This window comes from Maniola jurtina, chromosome 14 (assembly GCF_905333055.1).
Source record: "Maniola jurtina chromosome 14, ilManJurt1.1, whole genome shotgun sequence".
Lineage (NCBI taxonomy): Eukaryota > Metazoa > Arthropoda > Insecta > Lepidoptera > Nymphalidae > Maniola > Maniola jurtina.
In genome coordinates, this window is record NC_060042.1 from 6367848 (window position 1) to 6386697 (window position 18850).

An 18850-nucleotide genomic window follows, 5' to 3' on the forward strand; every position below is an offset into this window, starting at 1 on the left:
TATAATAGCTATTCTATTACTCTGTTCCTATCTCCGAAAATCAGGCCAAATGTTAGTGAAGAGTAATCTAATATTATAGACCTAATCTTATTAGATTAGGTTTATAATATTAGATTGCTTCACCTACCAGCTAAAATTACCAGTTTAATTCCTAGATAGGTAAATATACATACCTACCTAAACTGATAACTTGATAAGCGTATTTAGAGTACCTAGATGCCTGCAGCTTTAAATACCTTGTAGATTAAACTTTGACTGCTAGGTTTTTTTATTCAATGATGACTCAGCAGTTGACAGCTATTTCACCTAGTGGGCTAAGAGCCAGCGCGTGCCAGGCCTTCGTTATTTTACAGAAGCTAAAAGTTTATCTGCATATTGTCCCCAACACAAAGAGGAACCTTTTGGGTACGGACTTCTAATAAATATGTAGGTACACAACATCCTCATTAGACTTCAAAAGTGTCGATTCTAAAGGTAATTTTCCATTTGATAAAAAATTATATTATGTACCTACCTATAAGAATCTAAAAAAAAAGAAAAATATCTATCGATAGACAAGTCACAAAAGCCTACGCGGAGCGTGCGCGTAGCAATGTACTTTCGTAGACATTTTCACATCAGCTCACATTTTGATCAAATCTGCACCGTAGACGGTCTGTGTCTAAAATGTGTTCTCACTGGCATTCTATTACATATTATTTAGAACTTATTACGTAATGATTTTTATAGTTGTTGACAACTTAGCTCTTGATGAATACTGATACATATACATATACGAGAGCGGCACTGAAAATTTCGGGAATCATGGAAGTGACACAACATTACTATTTTAAAATGTATTTATTGCTTTTTGAAGTATTCTCCGCGAAATTTGACACATTTTTCCATACGATGGAACCAATCATTGAAGCAACCATTCCATTCGGAAGTTGGGGTCTCCAAATGGCCGTTTTGTAGACGTCCACAGCTTCTTCAGGTGATGAAAATCTTTGACCACGCAATGTATTCTTTATTTTAGGGATAGTACAGAAATCATTAGGGCTTAGGTCGGGGCTGTACGGCGGATGGTCTAATAATTCTATGTTTTCTTGCTCTAAAAACTCTTTTGTTCTGTGCGCGGTGTGAGAACTCGCATTGTCGTGATGGAGGATGATGCGGCGGTTGCAGTTCTCTTTACGGAGTTCAGAAACGACCTGTGGCAAACAAATGCTAGCATACCATTCAGCATTAACCGTTCTTTGAACCTCAAGAGGAATAGTCGCAACATGGCCGGTTTTGGAGACAAACGTGGCCACCATTTTTTTTCCAACACTTCGTGAACGAACAATTTTTGTTGGTTTTAACTCATTTTCGAACACCCAAACTCGTGACTGGTTTTTTGTTTCGGGTTCGTACGCGTATATCCAGGATTCGTCACCTGATACGATGTTGTATACAGCATTTGAGGATCCTGCGTGGAATCTTTCGAGAGTTCTGACGCACCAAGTAACGCGAGCCGCTTTTTGCTCTTCACAGAGCAAATGCGGTATCCATCGGGAAAACAACTTTTTTACACCTAATTGTTCATGCAAGAATATTTGTATTTGACTCATGCCAATGTCTAAAGTTGCCTGAATTTCGCGGTATGTCACATGTCGATCTTCCTCAATCAGCTTACGCACAGCATCAACGTTTTCTTGGGTGACTGCAGTTTTTGGACGACCTTGACGGGGATCATCACTGAGCTTGACACGTCCACGTTGAAATTCAGCAAACCAGCGATAAATTGTGGTTTTGGATGGGGCTTCATCACCAAATGCAGAAATCATCCGGTCAACACACTATTTTTGTGTTAAACCACTTCGAAATTCATAATAAATCATCGCTCTAGAATTATCTCGAGTCAATTCCATTTTCTCAACGACTAAACAAGTTTGACAAGACATTGTGAAAAGACCGAGAATCTTTTTTTAAATAAATAAATGGTATTCGATTTTTAAAACCAAGGAGTTTTCAATTAAAAAGATTTTAATATGACAGGGATAGTGGAAATATTCCATTCCCGATACTTTCAGTGCAGCCTATGTACATTTATACATATCGTCGTCGTGGTATATGTACATATGCCAAGAAGAAATTAGATATATTATATCTAATATCTTAGTAGAAATACGTTTTCATTGTTTACAGCGCGTACTGCAAACCCATTTGAAAATACATCTACATAATTTGCAAACGCTAGCAAACTTAGTAACTGCACTTAACTTAGCAATTCCCTATATGTAGGATATACCTACTGTGTGTTTGCACTTTGCATATCGCGATGGTTATTAAAGTTGTTAAAACAAACAAGAACTTAAGGCATACATGGTATAGCAATCTATACATTTAGTAACACTATATAACTGGACAACTTCGGTACATTTGAGATGAGGAAGCGTCATTATCATAATATGGAGTCCACAACTAATATGCGATTATGCGTTGCTTTAAACATACTGAGGTATTGTTAAATAAATCAATAAAAGCAGTATTTTTCGTCTATCGACTTTTAACCATACATAAATCATTTCCTCCATATAAGATATTATGTTCGATTACAGCACAAAAAAATTGCTAACAATCCAATACGGTGTTCACTACCATTCAAAACATTTCAGAGGAAAACTTATCTCTAAGTATTCTTATACTATCAATACATTCATAGTTGTCTCTAAAAATACAAGCCTCCTGTGCGGTATTCATATCATCTAATTGAAGACTTAAGCAGAGTGAACTACTTGTTAGTAAAATATAACGTTTCTCTGCTTTTCTCTTTTTAAATAAAGTCTTGGTTTGACAGTCACAATTTAAAAATTGTATTTGCTTTTGTTCAATTAAGGTGAAATAGGTCAGCCTTCGCCGAGAGAGAGAAAGCAAAAAAGTGCATAAGCGTTGTTCCCACTAATATTCTGCATCGTTTTTCAGACTTTCTATGAAACATTAATTTCATGACAGCAGTCTGTAAGAATTATTCAATTAGCGGAACAGGAAATCCTGGATTGCCTTACGAAAATTTTAACTGTTTTCTTTAAATTACTGCCCTAGTGAAGTGAAAATTAAGTAATAAAAATGATTCTTTTAATTTGATAAAAATCTGAATAATAGATTTCCATTCTAGTTTTTTTTATCTATCTTCGTTCTACTATATTCTTCGTGAAAAATAATAGCAGTAAAATAATAGTATACCTAAGTTATGCGCAGGTACTTATCTATACTATACCTATTTCATTTTTTCCTCTCTCAATAATATGTAAAAAGAAAAGTCCTGATTCCTGGCTCACTCATCAACGCCAAGCCCGATTCCTTCCCTTTATAACGTAGGTACAGGAACTAGTAGTTCAGTAAGTACAGGAAGTACTAGACAAGGAACAAGGCCAGATTTTCCGAAATTCCCACGGGAGCGGAGGGAAATTTAAGTCATAATACGAGTGTGCCAATATACCTACCTACTCGAAACTCACTTGAAATACATTCACACAGTGTACAAATGCTGCGAAATCAAATTTAAGCACATGCATACAAAGCACAACACCATGCAAAGAGAGTGCATTGCGCCAGTTTAGATTAAATAAACAAATTCAGAATACTGAGAAGAGTACTGAGATAATTTTATTCAGATCGTACATCTATTTCCATCTTCTGAATTTAAATAATCCTCACTATAGGTAAAATCGGTCAAGTGCGACTCGGACTTGCACACGATGGGTTCTATCTGTCCATCGTACCTAAGTGTAGGAAATAACACTTTTGATTGGCATTTTATTTTGACATTTTTATTATTTGTTGTTATAGCGGTAATAAAAATACACATTCTGTGAAAATTTCAACTCTCTATCTATAACAGTACATCGATGATCAAAGTTCACGGGATACAGCCCGCCGACAGACAGACGGACGGACAGCGGATGCTTAATAATACGGTCCCGTTGACACCCTTCTGATATGGAACCCAAAAAAGCTAAGTGCGTTGCACAAGTTAAAATATTCCTACCTCCAGGAATAATAAGGTAAAACATAAAACTTTGGTCCAAAGTTAGCAAAAGCTGACTTGTGCAACCCACGTCATTATTGACGGTCAAAGTTTAAACATATTCACAAATAACGTTAACTAACTGCCTTATATGGAACTGGAACTAAATAGTAGGTTTTTTTTTTAAATTATATAGACTTAGCGCGACGGCTGTACGGGTGTGCGGGATGTCCCCACCCTAATCGCCATCTCGACCTGTCGCATACTACAACTAGAAAATCTGAAGAATAAATACGATATTCGTCGTCAGATTTACTTTTCTCACAATAGGTACCAATTTGTTTTGCCAAAAGAAGCTTAAAATTTTGAAAACCTTTAAGAATATTTGTATGGGTAAAGAAGAGTAGATATGAACAAAATATCGTCATAAACAATGACCTACTCGATAGGATGGAAGAATTGTATTTTATCGATTCAAAAATAAAACCAAAAAAATTTCATTACAAAAAACATTTTATTAAATACATAAAATTATATAAACCGACAACTTTTCTTAAAAATTAATAATAATTATTTTATTCAATTGACAGTAAACACATAGAACTATATGTTTAGTACTTATTATGAGGTACTCGTACAATTATTTATAGTAAAAATAACATTTTAATAATCCTAATCACTGTAACAGAAATATTTAGGAAGAAAAGGCAAAAAAATTCTATTACCTACTTAATACGTGGAATTATAACCATAGTTGTTAGTCACTGGTTGCGGATAAGCTGGTGGGTATGGCATTGGTTGCGGTGCCGGACAGTCATCCCACAACCACCAAACGGTTATCAAAACCTCCACATTTATTAAAACCAACGCTACCACGGGAATCGCTAGTTTACTTATCAACATTTTCAGCCCACCCTTAGCAACTAACAGCGGTTTTATTACGCCATCAATAAGAACATCTTTAAACCCTGTCATAAGTAAATTATCTGAACCGGACCCGAGGAGAGTGAGAATCAACCCCATTAGCCCGCTCATTTTACTTGACATCTTTGTCGTAACCGGCTCCATTAAATTAAATTTGGGTGAAGCTTTGCCTGTTGATTGATGTTGAATCGACGTAGGAGGTGAGTATATCGAAGCTGAGTCGTGAATCGTCGGTGTCCAGGAATCTAAATTTTGTCGCACAAAGCCATTAGAGGATGGAATGTTGAACTTACTTTCCTCGTCAACGTGATTGGATGCTCGTAATTTTTGATATTCCTCTTCATTTATACCAGAAAATTCATTCATTGAGTTGAGAAATCTGTTGAATGAGAATCTGGAATTTTCCATTGCAACTTTTTCTGCAGTTGGCACCGGTTGCGATTGCATCGCGCCAGTGTGAATTATCTGTTGCTGAGGCACATGATACGCGCGCGGAGGAAGATTTGAATTCGGAAGCGATAATGTATTCGCTCCTATTTCCCGTGGATCTCTTCGAAATTCAAAAGGCGGAGACACAACTAGGTCTCCCGAGGCGCAATGTAAGCACAGATAACAGTACATAACTAACACTTGCAACTTCGTGTACGTTTTCATGTTGATTGTTTAAAGAGATATTTAGTTATGATGTATCTTACTTAGTAATGATCGTAACGTAATGAGGAAATCTGGATAATTTGCACGAAGACAAATTTATTTGACCTACTTGTATTTGCATAAAATATGCTTACAGTTGAATTTATGTTTACAAAGTTTAGTATGGTGTAATAATATTGTAAAAATAAAAACATATCTCGGATACATAATTTATTGCCCTTTATTGAAAACTTATACCTAGTATAATCCTTACCCGATTAATTAATCTTGTTGACAATGGAAAAGTATGTGAGAAATCCAACACCCATATACTTACATACCTAAGTAAAATTCTTCTAACGACCATGTAATTAATTAACAAGTTAGGAACTCTAAATATGTAATTAAATTTAAATACTTTTATCTACGAAAGTCACAGGTAAAAGTTAGTTTGCAACTAGGTAGCCGTGTCAGCTAATATCACTGCCCGAGTTGCAGTCCAATGACATACATTCCGCGACCTTTTCACCAGCTAGAATACTCAACAGAGTCTTAGCAACAAAGCTGTCTTCATTGACGTCATCGATCATAAAGAACGTTAAAGCCGATCCGAAGTTACTGCCCCAACCACTGTCCGAAGACCTCTGCAACACACACGCAAGCCTCTCCGAACAGTCCCTGATGACTCTAGCTTTATTCTTCTTCTTTTTCTTCTTTCTCAAATACCTAATTATCTTTGATATGAAAGGCCATAGTAAAATCGCTTTCAAACTCATTTTCGCGAGCACCATCACCGTTATTGGCAATAACAAAAGTTTTCCGCCAAGTATTTTCAAAAGCGCCATAACTGCTACTGACACCATAATCTTAGCAACACTTCCTAGTACATTGGCGAAGGAGGCTAACGTATCAGATTTCGGACACGAAGAATGATAATAATCATCAGAGTAAGTTTTATGTATAGGTTCGGAGTAGTGACTCGAGGCACCAGTAAATAGGTCTAGGAAAGGCAGAGGCGGTGACTGAGGAGTTACTGCCCTCAGAGATTGGTCCTGAGCAGTCACTTTTGTCACGAGATAAACGACTAAAATAACGACAGCGGTAACGAACATGACTAAGTAAACTGTCACGCATCAGAACTTTCGTCTCATTTTAAAAGTTCTCTGTGAAATTGACATTTCATGTTTAATGTGGGAAATCAAATAGCTATTTAGTATCTATACCTTAACAGGGCTCTCTCCGTCACTCGTTTCATACAATCGTAGTTCCAATTTCATTTGAATATTAAGCAACCAAAGTCCATGAAATTTTGCAGACATATTCTAGAAACTAATATCTGTGTCTGTGGTGTTTTAGATTTTTCTAAAAATATGTAGTTTTAAAATTACAGGGGCTCAAAGATTTGTATGAAAATTTTAAAGACCGCGTAACTTTGAAACCGAATATTTTAACAGAAATCTGGAAAACCACAGACATAGATATTAGTTTCTAGAATATGTCTACAAAATTTCATGGACTTTGGTTATATAATCACACTAATATTATAAAGGCGAAAGTTTGTATGTGTGTGTGTGTGTGTGTGTGTGTGTGTGTGTGTGTGTGTATGTGTGTATGTTTGTTACTCCTTCACGCAAAAACTACTGGACGGATTTGGCTGAAATTTGGAATGAAGATAGATAATATCCCGGATTAGCACATAGGCTACTGTTTATCCCGGAAAATCAAAGAGTTCCCACGGGATTTCGAAAAAGCTAAATCCACGCGGGCGAAGTCGCGGGCATCGGCTAGTATTCAAATGAAATTGGAACTACGATTGTATGAAACGAGTGGAAACGAGTGACGGAGAGAGCCCTCTTAAGCTATACTTAACTGTTTAAAAGTGTAATTAGGTCACAAGATCATGTTAAAATAAAAGTCATTTCCCATCAGAAGAACTTGCGACTTCGTGATACAGATCTTAATATATCTATAGCACTAATAAATAATTATTAATTATAATTATATTATTACAACGGTATTAATTAATAATAACTTACTAATAATTAATTATTATTATCGACCCTTCATGAACCGTGCCTCGCAAGTTGCATGAATACTGACACAGTTAATATAGTTATACCTCCTTGTTATGTTAGCTATTCCATTCGAAATTTAAAATTGTGTATACTCTGTAACAATCGGTTTCATTTTTTATACTTTTTTTTTATTTCAAAATACACATACAAAACATAGACAAAGGTATTGAAATAAAAAATATAATATTAGTAAGAATATGATTTTATTTTTTATAACATCACACTTATTTTGTATAATCATAGGCTGTATGCAATAAAACCTTTGCCTTCCAAACGATAAAACATCCACACCACCATAGACAAGTTACCATTAAATAGAGCTTTCTTCAAAATAGCGGGAAATTATTGGAAATCAAGTAGGTTCAATAAATTCACGAACATTATTTTTAAATAAATAAATTGAACTAAAGTATTTATAGTTATACATAAATGATTATGGTTACTCGAAGTAACTCGAGACGACAATCGGAGAGTTTTAGTAGTGATATATCGGAAAAAAATATTATACCACCATGGTGTTCAAGTTAGTACAAAATGTTCTCTTTTCATTTTTTACCGTAGACCTTTTTGAACTAAGCTGGATCGAATTATACTAACCAAAAATAAAATATTAAGTGGGTCGCTCGAATCCACTACGGACGGTCCACAGTTCTGTGTTCCGCATTGACTTTTAAAACTAATTATACTTACTTACCCATTATTTTAGTGTTTTTATTTAGACCTCTGTCAAATACTTTTGTGTTGGATACGCAAACTAAACTTAGAATTATTCTAAACCACTTTCCAATTTCCATCACATTTTTTCAAATTTTTTCTTAAATTACAGCCATGTTAATCATGACTGACATTTCTTTACAATTGCAAGGGGTAAAGCTTCTGCTGAGTACCTAGTAATATGATAATGGTGCAATGGATGGGGTTTGAACCGCCGGCCTTCCGGATTTCAGTCCGCTTCTTTACCCTTTGAGCTATTGAGGCTTCTTTAGGCATTATTTGTTTTCGTCACCATTTTTAAATAACTACTTTAGAAATGTTTTAATTATTATCTGCACCCGACGCCTGGTCAGCAAAACACTGACCCAGTAACATGTTAGCAAATACTGAATAAGCAAGAGCTAGAATATTACATGAGAGGTTCGAATGCTAAACTACTCGTAGTTCTCATGCCTACTTTATGTTCCATGCTATACATAATTCAGCAAAACGAGTCGTGCGTAACCTACATATTTAAGAAAATTTTACATTACATACTACGGTTTATTAAAGAAATCGCATACTGATAAAATATCACAGGAAGCAGAAGAACAGTGTCAATATGTTTCGGTGCTGAAAATGCGAGTGATATTAGACCTCTGCCGTAGAAATCAGCATTTCTTCGATGTTACGTTGCGTGCTCATTTTCCGACTCTGGCCAATATTTCAAGTTTTGCGCCTCTTATGGGGCTCTTTTTGTGGTTGGTCATTAATGACAATATGATGTATTTAATTTTCTTTTGAACCAAGATTTAAAAAATGTATCCAGTAAAACACATTTAAATGCTTTTGCCCGAAATTGCCAATCTGGAATTCTGTTTTCAGACTATATTTTCTCCGTGCTATGAAATATTTTTTGTATTAAGTATATCCGAGCTCTCTCTATTTCTGTTCCAACCCAATTTCATCAAAATCAGCTCAACTGTTACAAGGAATAAAACAGACTGACACGTTTTTGAATCATTTATGTTATCTACTGGCTTTAATTAGCTTTAATCGAAAACTTCACATCACAAAAGCGCATGACGTAGGTAAGTACTCGTACAATCCAACCCGAAGTTTTTGAGAAAAGTTAATTTGCAACATTAGATTTTTCAATAAATGTTCATAAGAGTAGACATAAATAATAGCATTAAATCTACTTACTTAAAGTAAATATTAAAGTTCTAACTCGTATAATCTGAAAACCGAACAGCTTGCACTTAGCTTGCATAATTTAATTGGAACGTGTCACCAGAATCGACATAGAAAATATAGAATGCGCTTCGCTAATGCATGTCACTTGAATTATATCAATTTTTAATGAAATGCCATATTTTGCGCTTGACCAAGACTACTTACCTACTTACTTACCTAAAGATTAACGGTAAATGCTACAAATGCCTTCCTAAGTAGTACCTAGGTATTATTTAGTTTTGTGCCCTAACCATAACGTTCTAAATAGAGCGTTCCATTATTATAAATTCTCAATGGAGATTTTAAAAGCATAAATCAGGCCGTTCGCTGGGCGTTTAAATACTTTTGATGGATATTATAGCCCAGTCCGTCCCTAATTCGAGCGACCCAAAAACCGAATAGCTTGCATAATGCAATTGGAGCGTGCCACCTGCAGTGACGGGCAAAATATTAAATGAACTTCATTGCTATGTTAAAACTGCAACGACATAATTTCTAATTAAACTAGGAAACTAGGGGTTAGCTTAATTTTAGTATTTTTGACGCTGCTCCAAGCTAATTTTCACGTAAACATGATTTGAATACGAAATTGTTTCGTTTTTTACCCACGGCGAATATAAAATTTACTTTTTTAAATATATCGTGAGAGTATACTGGGAATTTTAGATATGTAGCTAGCTTTAAGATAAAAATAATAATTAATATAGGTAGGCAGGTATAGCTCCGGCACGTCTTCACACAAATAAACAAATTGATAATATTATGTCGTATGTCTGTAGTCTTGAAACAAGTGCCTTTTAGTAAGCTCATATTAATCTTATTTATTTTTTGGTCTATCTGTTGGTCGGGACAATTATTTACTATCAAGACGGCTAAACCGATTTTAAAGAGACTTCTTACTGAGCTAAGTCAGGCCAGCTATAATACTACCTATGCTTTACCGATACAGAAGTTATTGTTCTTGGCAACTTTTTACCTGCGGAAAACTGCCCACGGGTGGATGAGTCCTACGGGTTTTTTTTGTAAATTGATTTATAACTATTTTATGAAGCTTCATGATGCGTACGAAATTGGAGACAAAAGCTATATATACTAGCCCTAAATATTCAGAAAATATAATCATATAATCAGATTAGGCAAAATAAATAATATACTTAGATGAACAACAAAATTTTACTTAGCTGTTTTTTTCGATAAAATACTTATAGTGTAAATTCTAATATTGCTAAAATTTTCATCTCAACATATAGAACACAATTTACTCTTATCTAATACTAGTTAAGCACAGTATGTCTTTGACGCCGAGTACGTGCTAAATAACTGGCACAAAGTTAAAACTTTCGGGCATTAATCAAGCAAAATCCCACAGACGCTAAGTAAATTACAGCTCTCAGGTAACCGTAGTCCATTTGGCCAAAATGTTCGCAGGAAGAGCTCACGAAAGGAGGAAACCGCGAAAAGTTGCTCCATGCATAAAATCACTCTACCCTATACGTGAAAACATATGGGAGTACCTCAACAATGACAAGCCAAACTTTGACGAAGAGAGGAAAAATAAAAAGGCATCAAAAACACAAATAAAAGCGAGGCGTTTCAAATACGGAAACACTAAGTTACTCGTTTCTTTATTGGTTGCTTTAGCGTTAATAGGTGAGTAATCATCATCTAGCTACTTGCTTTCAGGAAACTATATCAAAAATAACTCGCAAATGTTGTTAAAAATTAGGTGTAGTCTAGAAACTTTCCTAAGTATCTATTGAAAGTTGATTGTCGAGGAGGAGATTTTCGAATAAAGTGCTATTCAATCGTTAGCTAGTCGATCATCGAACATCAGATCCCGTTATAAATAAAAAAAACCCGGCCAAGTGCGAGTCAGACTCGCGCACTGAGGGTTCCGTACTCGGGTATTTTTTCCGACATATTGCACGATAAATCAAAAAGAGTTATACATAAAAATAAATAATAATCTGATTTAGAATGTACAGGTAGAGCCCTTTCATATGATACCCCACTTGGTTAGTTATCTTACTTTGAAAATTAAAACATATTTTAATTTTTTTTTAAATGATGTAACCACAAATTCGGGGTTTTCAGATTTATTCCTGTACTTGTGCTATAAGACCTACCTACCTACCCAATTTCATGATTCTAGGTCAACGGGAAGTACCCTATAGGTTTCTTGACAGACACAACAGACGGACAGATAAACAGACAGACAACAAAGTGATCCTGTAAGGGTTCCGTTTTTCCTTTTGATATACGGAACGCTATGTAACTACCTAGGTAATATTATTTATTTGCATAGCGTTTCACGCTGTTTTGGAGTTTGTATGCAAGAGAATGTGGCTAATTTTGCTGTAAGCACACAATTTCTAAATTATAAATTGACACATCAAATCTAGTGCTATACCTTATTTGCGTAGGGAGCTTTATGATGATAAATAAGGATAACAATAAGTTTAATTTAGAGACTGAGTACAAGAGAATTAATTATATTTCTGTAATACAGGAGAATTTTCCGAAATCGGTGACATGCTACCACAGTCCGCAGCGTACACCATTTTTATGAATTCATTTAGAACTAGATGTCGCTGTAAAACTATAGCAACACGGTAAAATTTTGCTGTAGCTATCATACATAAGCCTGAAAAGCTTTATTCCTAGTTGCAGACAGACTTTCGCATATTACTTTATATAAAAGCTGATGCCTGCGGCTTTATCCGCATATTTTTGAAAACCTCAAATAAAGGAGGTTGTACAATCTCTAATTAAATGTAGGTGCATAGACTAGATAATTGCCTGTAAATCGTCCACGTGGATTTAGTTATATTAAATGTCCCGTGGAAACTACCTACTTGATTTCCAATTCCGGAATAACAAAATAAAGTTGAAAACTAAAACCCGACTGCGATCGTCTTAATAAACGCTGAAATATTAGAGTAAAATCGTTTTTCTGTCGCTTGGTATATTTTAATTTTGTTGTACATTTATATACATGGGCTCAGAATTTTCGCCTCTTTCATTTGTCATCCCACTCGATACAATAGTAAAAAAAATTTTGAGACTTCCACTTTTTTTATGTAATCCGTTAAGCCAATTTTTTTCGTATAAAATAAAGCCTATATCACCCGGACCTTTACAACGAATCAATTGACACCTCAATCATCAAAATCGGCCTAGTAGTTTAGGCGCTACGGTGGAACACACAGAATCTGGATACAAACATACATACATACATACCTACATACAAACATACATACATACATATTATATAGACAGCTAAAATCATAACCTTTCCTTTTGGCTTTGGCGCAGTCGGGTAAAAAGTAGCCTATATCCGTCTCCAGGATGCGTGGCTACAGTCTATTTCTCGTCAAAAAAAATATGGCCTGTTAGAAGCTAGCAGATAGACACACTTTCGCATTTATAATAATTTGTGGTCTCTTTAACGTTCGAAAAGGAACATTAGCTGTTCATTATTATAAAATCACTATCAGCTGATGATATTTTATTTATATTAATTCTAACTTTCAACAGGAATATTTTAATCTATTTATTTATCAGTGGTTGGTTCTTTCTAACTAGGTCGAGTACGAGTAGGTCAGATGGTAATCGCGTCGTATAAAAACTGGTAGCCCGTCAAATGCGTGTTAAACTTTAAGTAGGCACCTCTACGCCTTGGTCGAAATTAAGAAAAATTGCTAGTTTTCATTTATCTGCCTACTTATTTTTTTTAATATAAAATTTTGTAATGTATTTTTGTAAGTAGGTATGTAATGTCATTTATTTTTATCATTCTAGCTGGTACATATTTAACGCCAAATGCTGTTTCTCAAGCTTTATTAGCGAAAATTCTCCCGAAATCAAACTTGATCACTTTTCGTAAGTATTAATATAATTTATACATGTAATAATTTATAATGTATTTCGTAAGTATTATTATAATTTATATATGTATATAATGTACCTACAAATACAAAAAAGTCTTCTGCTATGTTGTAAATACATTTTGAAAACTTGAGTATAAAGGCTGTTTTTCGCCTGAGCAACAAGATTTTTTTTTAATCTTGAGCCTAGCGCTTGGCTGCAATCAGACCTAGTAAGTGATGATGCAGCCTAAGATGGAACGCGCTTGCTTAAAAGTTGCCTATGATCACTCTTGACTTGAAGATAAAAGAAATTAAAATATTATTTTTGCGTCGTAACTGCTTGCGATGCTCTACTCTACTTTCATCAATGTTTCTTGAGTTCTAATTCAGCAGGGTATGTAAGTTCCTATCTTTCGGGAAAAGCTGTTTGTGATTTGACATCACCATGCTAAATGACAGAATTGACGCTACATTTAGATAACATTAACATAAAAGTTAGATTAGAGCTTCTGGACTACAAAATAACACATTTAATTATTCAGTGAGCATAGATTCAACGTCAGTGGGCGAGGAATGCTGCCACCGAATGAGGCATTTAGCGCTGGAATTAAGGCGAGCTGAGCAGGCTTTGAGGTATTCAGTAGAAATAATCATAAGCACGCTTTTGTTTAGCTTTAGAATATCTAGCTTTACCACTTTACCACGCTCTTTAACAAAACGAATTAAAGCTTGGTCACACAAAGCTAGACATGCGATGAAATTATACCTACCTAGTACTTAGGACCACAGTACGTTAAAGGGATAAAAGAAGCTCTGGATAACAGTGGAGATTTACCTATGTACTTATCTATCTGCATAGAGTAAATCTGCGCGTGGTTTTCCTACAACCCAAGAAAGTTACTCCCGCTGATGGGCCTCATTTCGTTCTACCAAATAGGTTGATCACACTAATATTATAAAGGCAAAAGTTTGTATGTGTGTGTGTGTGTGTGTGTGTGTGTGTGTGTGTGTGTGTGTGTGTGTGTATGTTTGTTACTTCTTCACGCAAAAACTACTGGACGGATTTGGCTGAAATTCGGAATGGAGATAGATCTTAGACCACATCATCACTTTCCATCAGGTGTGATTGTGGTCAAGCGCTTGCCTATCGTGAATAAAAAAAAAAAAAAAAAAAAAAAAGATAATATCCTGGATTAGCACATAGGCTACTTTTTATCCCGGAATTTGGTTTTCCGGAGTTCCCACGGGATTTCAAAAAACCTAAATCCACGCGAAGTCGCGGGCGTCAGCTAGTATGTTGATAAATCACCACTGCGCATGTTCCAAGGCAGATTCTTCAAACCTACCGAACTCATAAAGATCAACATCTGATGATGATTATGGAGTCCTATTTATTCACTCGTGGAACTTAGGGCTGCAGTAGTTTGTTTTCCATGTCTCCCTACCTTTGGCTGCTGCCTTGACATGGTTCCACGAGAGTCTCACTCTTTTTAGGTCTGCTTCAATGGACCTCCTCCAGGTGTTGGTTGGTCGACTAAGTTTCCTTTGACCGCCAGGCTGCCATTGAAACGCCAAAACCCTTCTCATTCTAAGATTAGACTCGTATTCAGTACCTGCATAGTATTTACCTACATTGATTACATAAATGAATGAATTTATTGTTTAATTAAAATTAAAATCATAAGTATTTACCTATCTAAGAACTCATTTTACAGAAAAGCTCTCAGGGGACGCAATACGGTGTTAATATCGCAACACCTAGATACAGGTCAGTAATGTACCGAAGTACCGTATTTATTTTACTAACCGACTACGAGAGGTTTGATTATGAGTTAACAGTCAGTTTGTATGTTTGACGGTTCATCGGCTAGTTTCTAGATAATTGCCAAAAAAATGATTGGCTCAACCACACTGCGATGTTTTCTGGATCGTGATGGAAGATGAATCGTTAAAATTTTTTAGTGGCTCAATGTCGTATGAGGTTATTAAGTCGTTGTTCATGAATCGTAATTTTTTTTTTAACTATTTTACTTATGTCTGATGATGCACTCAACAGCCTCTACTTCGTCCGCGTGGATTTAGGTTTTTAAAAATCCCGTGGAAATCTTTAGCAAAAACTGGCCTAAGTCCAATCTTGGGATGCAAGCTATCTCTGTACCATGAAAATCGATTTTAAACGAGTGGGCCGTGAAAAGACTGAACGAGTAGACTGCTATAGGTCCCATAAACCTATATCTACTTACTTCTATACCTTCTAGAAAACATTATGAAGTACCTAAGTAGGCATGTTTTAGTAATACAGCAAAACCGTAAAAAAATTGAAAGCACAAAAAGTAATATTCATGACCTAAAATGGCTCATCCCTTGTAGAGATCCATCCTAGACACCTGTTTTATTATTTACATGCCTACAGAACTTATTGTAGCTACTCGCACACGTAATGTAAAAGGTTCGTGTCAATGTAAGTAGGTACCTCCCATAGGTACCTATATTTGAATATTTTATGTACCTACACAATATGCTCAAATTAATATACCTACTACCTAAGTAATTAAACCATCTTGAGTCATGATATTTAATAGGTATGCTAAAATTAAGTCCACATTTAGATACCTACCTAAACAAACTTTACATATATCTGGATTACCTTACTATTTTGTGTCTAGATTTGTGTAGTTACCTAAAAAACATCGACAAAAAAAATTTGGGGTGACTATCCCAGAAAATCAAAGAGTTCCCGCGGGATTCCTAAAGACCCATCCACTTAACCGATTTGTATGAAATTTGGTACCGAAGTAGCTTGCGTCCTGTAATCGAAATAGGCAACTTTTTATCCCGGAAAATCAAACAGTTCCCACGGGATCTATAAAAATCTAAATCCATGCGGACGAAGTCGTGGGCATCCTCTAGTAGGTATATACAAGTAGTACTTATTGTACAGAATAAAAAAAATCGGCGTAACGTGTGTGTTATATTATTTTATTCGCATAGAATTACTAATTTCGAAGTGAATTTTGGTGGGATTTTTACCATCAATTAGAAGAGTTTAGGAGGAAGGTTTACCCATATGTAGCTAACTATAATAATATAGATTATTTTGATACAGGATTAGGAACGCAGCAAGCTAAGCCTAACAACAAAGGATACATAAAAGGAACTAGAGCGTTTAAGGGGTCGGACACAGTTGAGTGGGGTGCTCAGGCCTCCCTCTGGGGCGTGGTGCCGCTGTGGCGAGCAGCTCCGCGGCCTGACATCATACTGTCGTTGAGAAGACCTATACCGTCTGATTGTTGGCCTTTTAGGTACTTCCCTCATCTAACATCGTTCATAAGTACAAATGCTGTACTCACAAAAGTCTGGTACAGGTGCTAAGGCTTGGAATAGCCTAGACTAAAGTAGGTAATAAGGTATCTACCTCCCTACAATCAGTGTGAACTTTATAGAACAAGTGTAAATTAAAAATTTATAACACCCCCGACAAGTGAAGGTTACAGTAATAACTAGAAAAGAGCTGATAACTTTCAAACGGCTGAACCGATTTTCTTGAATTATGGCTAAGAACACTCTCGATCAAGCCATCTTTCAAACAAAAAAAACTAAATTAAAATCGGTACATTAGTTTAGGAGCTACGATGCCACAGACAGATACACAGATACACACATACACACGTCAAACTTATAACACCCCTCTTTTTTGGTCGGGGGTTAAAAAGAAGGTTATAAATATCTAATCCAAAAAACAAAAGCTACAAAATAGTTTGGGAGTCGTGGCCTTAGCCCAGCAGAGCATGAGTGCACTTAGTTATAGTTACTGTGGTTCTGGGTTCGTTTCTTGTTGGAATTTTTTGGAAAAGTATTCGTATGTACAAAGCTTTAACATTTTGTTTGCAGAGGATCATACGGAGAAGTAATCATAGATTTGCCGAGAAATTCGCAAGTGGATTTTTTAAGTTTGGAACACATTCGCCCTGATACAGCTTATAGCGCACCTAAAAACTTTACAGTTTACGTAAGTGTACCTACCTAATACGGAATCTATACGAGATAGAAAGGTGTCATGTCATATCTCTCATCATATTATACAGGGTGGTCAAAAAGTCGTGGATCAAACGCAATAGGGAGATAGAGGAGGTCATTTCCAGCAAAAAAAATTTCTACAGGATGGCCATATTTAAATTGCCCTAAGAGTTATGAATATTTTTGGGTTTTTTAACAAAATACCAAATTCTCTCAATTAGACTAATTTAAAAAAAATGTGATAAAAAACAATAAAACAAATGATGTTGTGTCGTTACCAGGTAATGTATCAGCACTACAAACCTTCTATTGAGGCTCTGGCTACCAAAGTAGAAGAGCAGTTAATTTTTTTCCAAAACTTTTAAAGTGTTACCAAAAATTAAATGTCACTTTAAAAGCGCACTGTGAAAAAAAATGTACTACGGAAAAGTGACCCTATATCAGAAAAACTTGCTGATTTAATGCCAATTCAAATGAGATACAACACATTACTCTTTGTTTCGTAATTTTGGTATTATAATCGTTTTTTCATATCAAGGTGCAAATTTCAATAATTAGTTTAATTCAAAAAAAATTGAAGATTATCATGCTGCTAGTTAAACTGCTAGTTTTTTGTACGTTGGAATGCTAGAAACATCACTGTGCTTGTCACACTTAGTAAAAAGAACAGAAACTCTTCACTACCACCACGTGCCAGAACTACCCAGAACGCCCGTCTTGCAAGTAGTTCATCTTTTCTAGGAAACAAAAGGATAAAGAAACTATGCCTCTCTTTCACACTAATCATCCTTTCTATTTGCATTGTTGGAATAAAGAAGAATGATTAGTGTGAAAGAGTAGTAGAGTATCTCTAATAAATAATCTGTTGCATTTTAGGGCATTCTAGCAAATGGCACATGGATAAAAGCAGCCGACGGAATGTATCAGTACAACAAAGCAGCGAAACAATACTATCACTTGGACAATAGGAACAGCCCATTGCAACAAGTTGTTTTCAGAGTTTTGTCTAACCAAGGCAACCCAAATTACACCTGTATATACAGAATTCATCTATATTGTAGTTTGTAAATTCAATTGATAGCTAATTTGCTTAAATAAACAATTAATGACCATTTTATCGGATATGTGTTTAATTTAATTACATTCAGTATTACTTTCCCAGCCACATATTAAACAAAGTTCTCATTTATTTGAAAAAAAAAACCAAAGCACTCCAATCTGTAGTTTGTTACATAGCACAGACTAAAGAAAAAGATGTGATCATTTTTCACATCATCTATTAAGAATCTGATGGGTCAACTGAACACATCTCTCTGTTCCATTTAGGTAGAAAGCAGAAACCGTTTGTACGATGCGCAGTCATACGCCTCGTGTTCAGATTGGACTTGTTGTTTTACGTGCCCTATTATAGG

General features: G+C 35.4%; 3 protein-coding genes and 1 long non-coding RNA gene across 7 annotated transcripts in view; 2 read left to right on the plus strand and 2 right to left on the minus strand.

Annotated features, from left to right (window-relative positions):
* LOC123871934 overlaps positions 1 to 18850 on the plus strand; it is a 218907-nt gene that overhangs the window by 132241 nt on the left and 67816 nt on the right. The window lies entirely within an intron of this gene.
* On the minus strand, positions 4493 to 5631 carry LOC123871928. Its single transcript, XM_045915988.1, has one exon. It carries the CDS (start codon positions 5567 to 5569, stop codon positions 4721 to 4723), a length of 849 nt encoding a protein of 282 aa, XP_045771944.1. The 5' UTR covers positions 5570 to 5631; the 3' UTR covers positions 4493 to 4720.
* On the minus strand, positions 5853 to 6660 carry LOC123871929. The gene has a single exon (XM_045915989.1). The coding sequence runs from the start codon at positions 6658 to 6660 to the stop codon at positions 6019 to 6021; it is 642 nt and encodes a 213-aa protein (XP_045771945.1). The 3' UTR covers positions 5853 to 6018.
* On the plus strand, positions 7966 to 18553 carry LOC123871924. Of its 4 annotated transcripts, none has more exons than XM_045915978.1 (8): positions 7966 to 8146; positions 10922 to 11202; positions 13354 to 13434; positions 13964 to 14054; positions 15137 to 15189; positions 16528 to 16723; positions 17313 to 17430; positions 18315 to 18553. In XM_045915978.1, the coding sequence occupies exons 2-8, from the start codon at positions 10971 to 10973 to the stop codon at positions 18504 to 18506; spliced, it is 963 nt and encodes a 320-aa protein (XP_045771934.1). In that variant the 5' UTR covers positions 7966 to 8146; positions 10922 to 10970; the 3' UTR covers positions 18507 to 18553. The 4 variants fall into 4 exon arrangements, with proteins under 4 accessions (XP_045771934.1, XP_045771933.1, XP_045771935.1 ...); XM_045915977.1 differs by having other exon boundaries at positions 10940 to 11202; XM_045915979.1 differs by having other exon boundaries at positions 10947 to 11202.

Coding starts and splice junctions, on each gene's coding strand:
- LOC123871929 (XM_045915989.1), bottom strand. CDS start 6,660: ATGTTCGTTACCGCTGTCGTTATTTTAGTCGTTTATCTCGTGACAAAA.
- LOC123871928 (XM_045915988.1), bottom strand. CDS start 5,569: ATGAAAACGTACACGAAGTTGCAAGTGTTAGTTATGTACTGTTATCTG.
- LOC123871924 (XM_045915975.1), top strand. CDS start 8,053: ATGATTATGGTTACTCGAAGTAACTCGAGACGACAATCGGAGAGTTTT. Junction 13,435..13,963: donor ATCAAACTTGATCACTTTTC/GTAAGTATTAAT, acceptor TTAATTATTCAG/TGAGCATAGATTCAACGTCA. Junction 17,431..18,314: donor CTAAAAACTTTACAGTTTAC/GTAAGTGTACCT, acceptor GTTGCATTTTAG/GGCATTCTAGCAAATGGCAC.